At 31.0% G+C, this 11203-nt stretch overlaps 1 protein-coding gene across 1 annotated transcript; it reads left to right on the forward strand.

The window, feature by feature from the left end:
- The first annotated feature begins 248 nt into the window (after window positions 1-248).
- On the forward strand, window positions 249-10843 carry LOC133188018 (signal peptide, CUB and EGF-like domain-containing protein 1). Its single transcript, XM_061323408.1, has 6 exons — window positions 249-531; window positions 5509-5696; window positions 5773-5929; window positions 9682-9726; window positions 9819-9989; window positions 10629-10843. Exons 1-6 carry the CDS (start codon window positions 249-251, stop codon window positions 10841-10843), a joined length of 1059 nt encoding a protein of 352 aa, XP_061179392.1.
- Window positions 10844-11203: the final 360 nt, after the last annotated feature.

Below are 11203 nucleotides of genomic sequence, written 5' to 3' on the forward strand. Positions count from 1 at the left end.
TTATGCCTTAAGATAGAAGAACTTGCACAAATAGCCTTGAATCAATACCACTTTCCAATTACATCATAATGTAAATCATAAACCCTAAGTCCCTTTAGCATCAATAAAATGAATTTTAAAAACAAAATATACTCTATTCAATTTGAAGTGCATGAAAATATTGACCATCAGATTAAAGTTGTGGGGGAAATTTCTTGGGTATATAAATGTTCGAAAGTCAGTGCGGCAAACACATTAGGAACGGAAGAATGTCTGTAACTATTACCCTCTTCCTCTTTTGGGTCGCAAAATCGGCAGTTCATTGCTGTACAGAGCATCTCATTCTTGGCTACCGTTTAGATGGTTTTACTGCTGAGGAAATACCAAATATCGGTGTGCATGCCTGTATAAAGGAATGTCTCCTGCGCAAGCACTGCCAGTCTATCAACTATAATACACAACAGTTTTTATGTGAAATAAATGACAAATCGTCTGATATCATTATGGACGGAAAAAAGAATCCCGACTTCTTCTTTTCTAATGTTGCGAATAGTACCGCTGAGGTGACTTTTTTTTTTAAAATTTATTATTCATTATCTAATTTTCAAACTCAGATGTGTAAATGAATTAATTAATCACTGTTAACTTAAGCACTAATATGAGATACACAGACTTTTGGATTTATCTTCCGCTTATTTCATTAAAAGCTTGGGAGTTGAAGAATTAATATCTGTTGAATAAACATAAGAAGGATTCCAGTTTTGCATGAGAACAGCTTTATAAACTTTAAATTATTTTAATACAGTTTGTTATGTTTGTGAAATATAAAGGAATAAAATACTTGTTTCGGTACAATGGTTCTCAACAATACCAAAGTAAAATATCGTTTGGTTAAGTATACCTTAGTTTACAAATATTATTGCATAGTTTAATAGTGTGTCTTAGTAGATCAATTTTTTAAATCTATAAATCATTTCAGGTTTATTTTATCAGAAAAACAGTTCTTTTCATGGAAGATTAAAAAAACAGTTGTTTTTTTTTTTAATTTTGAATTCGTATGTTTATTCATTCCATTTGTCAACTGTATTTTTTCTATTTCTTTTAAAACTATTCTTAATTTTTGATGAAGAATATGGAAGATAGTATTGTTCTAAATCTCAGAAAGGGTATATCTTAAAGTATTGCCATTAAAGAAAAATGTGTGAATAATTGAATATCAATTATAGTAAACAATGATACGTTTTAGTAAAATAGGGTAGGTTATATTAAACTTTTTCTGAGCGTTTGTTGACTGACATATACATCCCATGTCAGTAGTAAACTTTCCTTTTCTGGAGCATACAAATAGTAAAATAATCAGTGTGTAAAACAATTAAATCTAAGTATTCGTTTATCTGCTCAATATTAAACATATATTATGACATCAGAAAAACCACATATGCAGGGCTGCATTGTATGTGCTACATAATCCATATTGCTACGATTTGAATATTAATTAATATCTTCTTTTAAAAAGTCCAAGAATATCTTAAAATAATATTGTGTTTTTTCACAGGAAATCTTGGAACACTGCAGAGATTCACGATGCCCGTCTTTCTACAAATGTGTACATACACACGACAGTAATGCATGCCTTTCAGTCGGTAAATCAAAACATTATCAACTCTTTTCATTAACTTATCTATATTTTATCAAATAATTTGATACATGTTGAAATAAACTGCATAATTTGACTATCACAAAATCACAAAATTAATCATACATGCAGTAGAATGATTAGAGTACATGTTAGATGCATGAAATGGAAAATAAATTAAGCTAATTATTATTTGATTGTATTTCTATCGTTACTTTCTCATTTATTTTCCTCAGAATAATAGAATTTAATGAGGACGTTTTCAAATATCAGGACAATGTTTTGTGAACCAAGTCAATAGCATGATCATTAAAGCACAATGAAGAAGAAAATTTTTTTTTACATCATTATACATCATATCTGTCATAATATGGCATCTTATTTTTTAGTTGGTTATTTTATATTAAAGAAGAGCTATATAGTTACAAACACTATTTATTAATTATGAATTATAAAAGGATACAATAATAATGCACTATCAAATAATACGTTTGTTACACATTGATAACAAATGTGTACATATACTTATGATTACTTCGATTTTCTTTTTCAATTCACAAAAGTAAAAAATATCATCAATCTTTTTTCATTTATTATTTTTAAAGCTTTTAGACTAAAAACCAGATGAATTCATGAATTGAGATTCTTTTCTTTTTCTTTTTGCTTGGAAAGCTTCCATAGAAATGAAGTTTTTTTTCTTAATCAAAGTAACTTTAGGTGAAAAGAATTGTAAATTGATGACCCGGTCGATGAAATAGTCTTATATTTCATTCATTCATAGAATTAATCTTTATTATATTGACACTTGAACGGACACTTCAAAATTAAAAAAAAAAACAACAATAACTGTAAATAACTTTCAAATTCTACGTGTATTTTGCAGTAAATCTTTAAGACAATATTTCAATTCTGACTTGAGAGAGAAGACTGGAATTTTTCTTTCGTTTTTTTTTTTTTCGTAAATCACAATGCCCGTGACGTTGACATGTCTTGTCTTGTTAAATCACCCGAAATTGATACCATTTACAATATTTTGAAATTCTGGTGACCATATATGTAAAGATTCTTTTATATTATTTGTGACTTTTTTGCTTGATTATGTCGTCAAATATATTTTCTGTGAAACTAGTCCGCTTAATTTTTAGTGGCCCTCGTATAATAAAAAAACCTTTTAATTCTGTACAAGTGTAAACCTACATTAAACTTAGTGAAAATCCAAATTTCAGAAAACGTAAGTGAGTTAGGGCTAGGTATACGTGTTTCTATGCGAATGAACAATATAAAATTCATAAAGCTTATAACTATTAGAGAAAGTTAAAATATATTCTATAATAATACACGGTAGCCCATGACAAGTAAAAGCCAGTACACATTAATGACTTTATGGCATCACATTATGACGTCATTTGTTCATTACTACACAAGGTTATAAAGAATATCAACAAAATAGCTTCGATGCAAGGACATACCCTATTTAATTTTACAGAAACAAAATATGATTAGAAAAAGAACTCTCTAAGTATTGAGGATGTTGCTGCACAAATATTGATAGTTCTATTGTATATTTCTAAGGTTTTGAGTTGAAACAGGAAAAAATGCAAAGTCCAGTGTAAGTTTTATTAAATTCTTATCAAAGGGGAAAGTGTATAGCATTTATACAGCAATTTTATTAATCTATAGAACATTCTTCTAACCATTATTAATTTTTTATCTAAACTTAAAAAGAAGATACCCTTGCGCCGAAGCTGTTTTTTTGATTTTCTTTATTACTCGAAGTCGAAAAGAGCAATGACGTCATAATGTGTACTGGATATAACATGACGTAATTATAAGTATGTATCATAAAATTAGCGCAACTTTCTCTGTATGATAGATATACCTCTATGAGTTTTTAATTACTCATTTGCATAGAAACGCCAATACCTAGCCATAACACACTTGCGATTGATTGATTGATTGTTGTTTAACGTCCCTCTCGAGAATGTTTTACTCGTATGGAGACGCCACCACATGCCGGTGGAGAGCTGCAAATTTTGTCCTATACTCGGCACTTACGGCCATTGAGCAGTGAGGGATCTTTTTCGTACCAGCACCTACTGCGACACGGGACCTCGGTTTATACGGTCTCATCCGAAGGACCGGTCTCCACGTCCCACAGTGGGATTCGAACCCGCGACGTAAGGATCAACTCCTTACTTCGCGACTCTAGTGCAGACGCTCTAACCACTGCGCCAACAGGGCGACAACACACTTGCGAAATCTACTGTCTAATTAATTTTTAGGGAACATCTATATATCACCAAACCCCCTAACTCCGTCACTCTCGGGAAACTCCGCGCTGTTTGAACATGAATGCGATTGTAACATCATTTTTTGCATGCTGAAAATCTACAACCAAATGCCTCGAAAATAACAGTCAAGTTCAAGAATTCATCAAAAATAAAAAAAATTAAACGTAGTCTATTCATCTATCATATTTTATGTGAAATCAGTAAGCACTTTTTCATTTGTGCGCTATTCCATCGATACCGACATGTGCGTCAATTTGCTCATTTTATATGTCAGCCGTATTTATGCAGGTCTTTGCCAAAGGATTAATTTGACATGCCATATTGAATACATCTAAAAATATTTTATTTTTCGTCTCAATTTGCCCTAATGCACTACACGTTGGAGATGATATTAGAGTGACGTTATTACATGTAAAAAAACAAAACAAAACAAAACAAACGTTATATCAATGTTATTTTTTCTGTTGTTGATACTTTTCCTAGGATGAAATTTTCAAAATACTATTTTATATATTTAAAACTTTTTTATGTTTATAAGTTTAAGAAAAGGGGACAAAAAACTTAACTGGAAACAAATTACTTTTTAATACGTTGACATATTGTAGAGGGTCCTGGTGACGGAGTTAGGGTTCGTTGGACGTATTGTGCACAAATGTGATGGACGTTCTATCTACAGTGGTTTTTCATAAGCCCAATAACTGCATTTTTAAAAATTGCATTAGAAACAATGTTTAAGTTCATTACTAAGTGTAGCAAACTAGACTTTATCAAATAAAAAAATAATTCAGAGAGTAGCCTGGCATGTTTTCCGCTTATGGTGACGGAGTTTGAGAAGTAGGATATACTACATGTACTATAGGATTTCATAGGAAACAGTCATTTTTCGGACTTTGATAAATAAAAATACTACAATAGCCTTTTTGCTCAAAATTTATGATGTGATGAATTATACTAAAATGTACAATTTAAGTAAGAAACGAATTTTTTACTGAGTACATTTATTCGAGAATTATAGATACTAAGAATTCATACAGAAATAACTATGAGATTCAAAAATTCCTATGTTTAAAATTTTAAAAACACATTTTCAGTATGTTGTCTTTTAATAAAAGAAAGATAACAACCTCCTCTAAAGGAACTTCCGTTTTTCATAACTTCACAAACACATAATGACAAAGTCCCCGTACCTCTGAATTGTAAGAAATCATTAAACAAAAAACAAACAAAAAAAATTAAGAATTTTTTTTCGCGATCAATGATGTCTTAATTCTGTTATATTTGACAAATGAATATAAAAATGAATTCTTTAAAATTGTAAATACGATGTATATATAGTTCTATATATTATGCGAAAAATTACGAAATATTGTGCAACAAAACTCCAGCTGGCTATCTAGTCTGAAGCTGCTTCATGATCCTTGAGCTAGGTGAGATGTATTTGACAATGTATAGCAAAATTAGAGGTGTTGAAATTGTGAACACTCTATTTTACAGACATTCCCGTTCTAAGGTATTGGTAATCATAATCAATTAAAAAGAATGACTACCATAAGATCTTTCCTTTGAAATAAGATATATTAATTATTTTCTATGATTGGACAGGTTGTGCTGCTGGAACTTACGGGAAGGACGGTCAGTGTATCCCCTGTCCTGTTGGTCAGTATAATGGCGGAAGTAATATGCAGTGGTGTTCGATATGCCAACCAGGGACCTATCAAGACCAAACCGGTTCTAGCAGTTGCAAAAATTGTCCTAGTGGCACTTACCAAGCTAAAAAGGGCAAAACAAGTGTATGTTTGTTTTCGAAAACGTAATGGTCTAATTGTTGCTAATCTAATTACATTAATTTTCTTTTTTTACTGCTAGTGTGATCCCTGTCCTATCGGTCAACATAGCCCTAATGTTGGCAGTGTGCAGTGTATAGATTGTCCACCTGGAACATACCAGGACCAGGCCAGGTCTAGTAATTGCAAACCCTGTCCCAGTGGCTCATACCAACCTGATCACGGCAAGACATCTAAAGGTAGTTTACTTTCAAATTTTTAAGTCTTTACTGCATGGGATATATGTACAACTTTTAACTCCTACCTCTTTAAAGGCATCATCAGTTTATAAAGAATTTCTCATTGTGTTCTCTACAGCTGTCTTTCTGATTTCAATATATATTTTGTTACAAATGGGTGAATTAAAAAAAATGACCAAACACATATTTATCAACCCACACTAAAATACAGGCAATGAAAATAGATTTCTATGTCTCAGCATATGTCTTTAGATAGTGTCTAAATACCTGCCAAATATCTCTTTGATATCTCAGTTAACAAAAAAAAGTTATGCTCAAAAATGATACTAAAATTGTCAGGAGTGCAACACCTTTTTGTGACATTTTGAAATTTCAATATCTTTTGGAGATCTATCTGTGAAATAAATAATAATGCTTTATGTTGAAAATAAAGACTTTCCTGATAATATTCAAAGTATTGAGCATTAAATGTGGACTGTAGTAAGTTTTGTTTAATCAAGTTGTAGTCATGGCTGATGTTTAAAAAAATGTTATACCATGTCAGGAGTGCAACAGAAAAAATGTAGTGTTGCCAAAAACATCAATTGTAAAATTCTGAAAGAAAATTAAGACAAAAAAGAATTTTCGAAGTGTAAAACAATAACAGATATACATTTTAAAACTTAAAAATTTTATATAAATCACAAGCAGCATTAATGAGAGTCAAGTATATGTGCATACCCATTAATGTCAGGAGTGCAACATTTGATATTTTAAAAAAAGCTCCCAAGCATGAAAAAAACTATTATCATTATATGATTTTTATTTTGGAAAATAAAGACAAAAAGAACATTTTTACCGAATAGATTTATCAATTACAGGATCTGGCTGTGCTTCAGATCTATATTTCTATGGTCAGGAGTGCAACACATTTTTTTAAAGATTCAAGCTGTGTGACGAAAACACTTCTATTCATACTTAGAAGTATTCATTAATTAATAATGATCTTTTTGCATAATTTAATACTAAATTATTGACAGTTTTATTATTAAAATCCTTCCTTTTTCAATTTTATCAATTCAGATGTGTTTTTCTCTTTTTGAAATCTAATGAACGTTAAAAATAAACACACTAAAAAATTGTCATAAAATTTAAGTAATTCCTCCTCAACTTCACTGAAACAACAGAACAAGTTCTTATGTGATTTTCACTTCACAATTCTACTTTAAAGGCCCCAATGCCTTTGGTCTGGAGTGCAACAAATATGTTTAGAATTATAAATCATCCGATAAGAATAAAAACTAGATGCGTTTCTTGTTGCTAGGGCAACAAGTGGTCTTCCGACCGAACTTTTCTCCAGAACGCTATCTCACTTCATTTAATACTTTATTGAAGGTATTTTTCGTTTGCGTTTATGTAACACAGTCTTTCAACATAGATCATAATTATTAAAGGATTTCTGTAGAATCTCTGTTAACAAAGCTGTAAAAAATAAGCAAAAACTATCATACATGTCTTCACGGAGAAAAATATTATTTACAACTGAAAAAGGAGAGAACAATCTCCCGCCCCAGCAGGATTCGAACGCGCAACATACGAGAAAGTTTGGGTCGGTCATATCTTTGCAACAAATGCATCATTCAAAATGATGAAAACATACATAGAACTCTTAGAAGACTCTCTATTAACCCTGTAAATTTCAAAGAAAAATATTGAAAAACAAAAAAGTTGCAAATTTAACATTTTTGAATTCACTTCCGTTCGCGACCGGAAGTAAGAACGACGAAAAATTAAGGTCGATCACCATATTTCCATTTTGCGTTTAAACGCAATACTTTTGCGTTTAAATGCAATACTTTTGCGTTTAAACGCAACAATTTTTGAGTTCAAAGGCAATTATCTCTGTGTTTAAAGGCAGTCATTTGTATCAAACCTTGCAGAGTACAATGGACCCACGCATACTTATATCATATCTTTTATTTCTTTCTCTTTTTACTTATGAGGAAATTGCGTATTGTTTAGCTTTATAGAATCAGATTTCTCCAAGCAAACGCTCTCTGAAAGGAAAAATCACTAATAAGAATTTATAGAGGAGAAAAAAAGTCGGGTTGTAAAAACAAAGGCAAGCTAAGAAAGAGAAATGTCTTAAGCTTATTATTCTAAATGAAGTTTTGGTCAGTTGCTCTGTTAAAAAACTGTCTCTTACGTTGCGGTCATAAGCTTAACCCATGTATAAAGGGATTTTTGGAAATACAACATGATGAACTATTTAGACTTAAATGAACATTCATAAACCTTCCTATGGTTGCATACAGTAAACACACATATGTGATGGATTTATATGAGATCAAAATCAAAATCAAATGAAAACATAATGATCGATGTGTACTACATGTATCAAATTGACAAGTGCTATTAATACCACTGAAACATTCTCTATAAGTTGTGATACACGTAAGCAATTGATCAGAGACTTTATTAAGAGTTTTGGGTTCTAATACATTTAAGACATTCAGGTTTTTAGGATGCCATTGTTTTTTACTACAATTTTCAAAAACTGGAAAATTTTGCAAAAAGACACAGAACAAATCGGACCTTCTTAAAGTTGAAGTGTCGAATCCTAGTACATGTACATGAAATTATAAGCTTTGACGAATTCATGTTTCATTTTGAAACTACAGTATCATTGTGTTTAAATGCAAAACAGATCCTTATAAGGAAGGATTATTGCGTTTAAACACAAAGATCATTGCGTTTAATCGCAAAAATTATTGCTTTTAATCGCAATACTATTGCGTTTTTTTTTTTCGCAAAAGTTTTGCATTTTAACGCAAAAGTTTTGCATTTTAACGCAAAAGATTGCGTTTAATCGCAATCTTTTGCGATTAAACGCAATATACATTGCGATTAATCGCAATCTTTTGCGTTTAAACGCAATAAAAAATATTTCTTTCTCTGAACTGGCCTCAACGGGCTTCCGTAAAAACCAGCCTTAAACGATAAAAAATATCAAAACGACAAATTGATTTACAAAGTAAGAATGCGTTATTGTGTGTTATAATTTTTAAAACAATGTTAAATAAAATACATATCAGATGTCAGGAGCGCAACACAATAATGTAACATACTGTCACTTCAAAATCTAGTATTTTTTGTAAGAGAACTCGTATATAAAAATTCTTTTTCGGCTTAGATTTACAGAATTGACTTGAACGGACAAAAAAGTGAATTTTGGGGAATTTTATTGCTTCATATTTTTTTCATATTAAAACTTTTCAAACAAGAATTGAAAAAAATAATGTAAAATAACAATCAAAAAGCCAATTTTTTGTCACATATACAAAAGAAGATACTCAATCAAGGTCTAGATTTAATCATTTATACCCTTCTTACCATTTGAAGCATAAAAAACTATAAATTCTTGTGATTATGTATTTTAGAAAGTCTTTTTAGGTGTAAAGATATTTTCTTTTTTCAAAAGGAATTTTACAATAAAAATTCTGAAACTTTTTTTATCCAATTGTCTATTATATTGTCACTTCCGGATTTTAAACTAGAATGCATGTGCAATTTGATGATACAAGTGAAAAATATGTTATAAGTAGTTGAATTTTTCCAAAACGTTTCAGTTTGGTGGTATTTTTTTTTTAATTCACCCAAATATAGCTTTCCTCTTCATTATTTTGTTAGTATTAAATTATGTGTGCATGTATCTACATGTATTAAATATTTTTTTTACTATGAAGAAATAAATCATTGAATATTATTAACAGATTCCTGTAAACCTTGTGGAGCTGGGACATATCAGCCAAATGCAGGTAAGTTTAGCCTGCAAGAAATTCATCGCTTTACACAATCTGACTCAGTCTGTAACACACATCTGCTCAGTTGATGTGACTTTCTTTTGTAGGAAAACAAAATTGTAGGCAATGCAGAGCTGGTTATTACCAACCAGATTCTGGACAAACTTCATGTTTGTTTTGTCCGAGTGGCTCTTATCAAGATAGAACTGGACAAAGTTCGTGTCAGGACTGCTCACAATTCAACAAATGTTGCAATCAAAACAGGACAATGTGTTACGGTATGCTTTGGAGTATTTTTCTTCAGAATATTATGCATGTACGAGGGTTGTCAGGTAAAATCATTGACAATGCGTTTTTGTGAAAGATAATCCGCGCACTAACTAAAATTTTTAGCAATTGACATATTTGACATTTTTTTAAAACAAAATCAATAAACAAATAAGGATTTTATTAAACTTGAATGCGCACAGGGTATGGATACACTGCGCAAGAGCAAAAAGCCATGTTTTTATAAGAGAATACGCGAGTATTATTACAAAATAAAAGCATCAAATTGACAAGGTTAAGGTTTGAAAAAACATATTTTTACGTCACTATTTATTATGCTGTCATTTGGAAAATTTCAAGGCATTCAAGGCATTTACTTCATTTTTTTGTTAAGTTTCTGAGTTTTGAAATGGGAAAGTCGTTTACACAACAAAGGGAAAAGGGCGACGTTTGGTGATTTTGTGGCGCACCGTAGAGCAGTTCACTTTCATCATAAGTAATGACGCCTTTGCAGACTTTAAATGATAACAGAAGAAAAAGTATAATTATAGGTTTTTAGTATAGAAGTGGAATGGACGCTTTTGATCAGAATATTTTTATCGAGTCCCTGCATAGAACAAAGCATACTGACTAACAGATACTGACAATAGCAAAAGACGTTACCAAGACAGATTGTCGAAAAAGATTGTCTATGTATTTGAATGGAGTGAGAGCACTGTCCAAAACTTACCAATGCAAATCTTCAGCAGGTCCCATTGGTGTAGGGATTGCTCCCTCGTCTTTTTATGGGGGAATAAAGGGAAACTCGAGTGTGTCCTTCAGTGATATCCCTGAAGTTAAGTGGGGCTTATCCAACCATTTTTAGAAAAAATGAAACGTGACGTTGCTTTAGATACTTAAACATTATCATCCATGCTCCGTAAAGCAATACCACGCATAACATAAAATGTCATATTTTGTTTATTTCAGCATTAATCTAAGTGTGATTTTCTATGTATATTGATGAATATTTACTGAAGAGAAGTGAAAATTTTAGAACGCGGTGTTGATTATTTTTCACTCTAGACAACTTGTCAACTATTTAACCGGACAACCCTCGTATACAATGGAACCATGTGTTTATATCAATTTTTTTAAATGGTATCTTTCTATTCTTCTATTTTTATACATCACATGCAATTCAATTAAGTAACATTTTGGACCAAACTTCCAAATTTGTCTTTAT

This window comes from Saccostrea echinata, unplaced genomic scaffold (assembly GCF_033153115.1).
Source record: "Saccostrea echinata isolate AGI-Se365-2 ecotype Australia unplaced genomic scaffold, CSIRO_AGI_Sech_v1 ptg000015l, whole genome shotgun sequence".
Taxonomy (NCBI): Eukaryota; Metazoa; Mollusca; class Bivalvia; order Ostreida; family Ostreidae; genus Saccostrea; species Saccostrea echinata.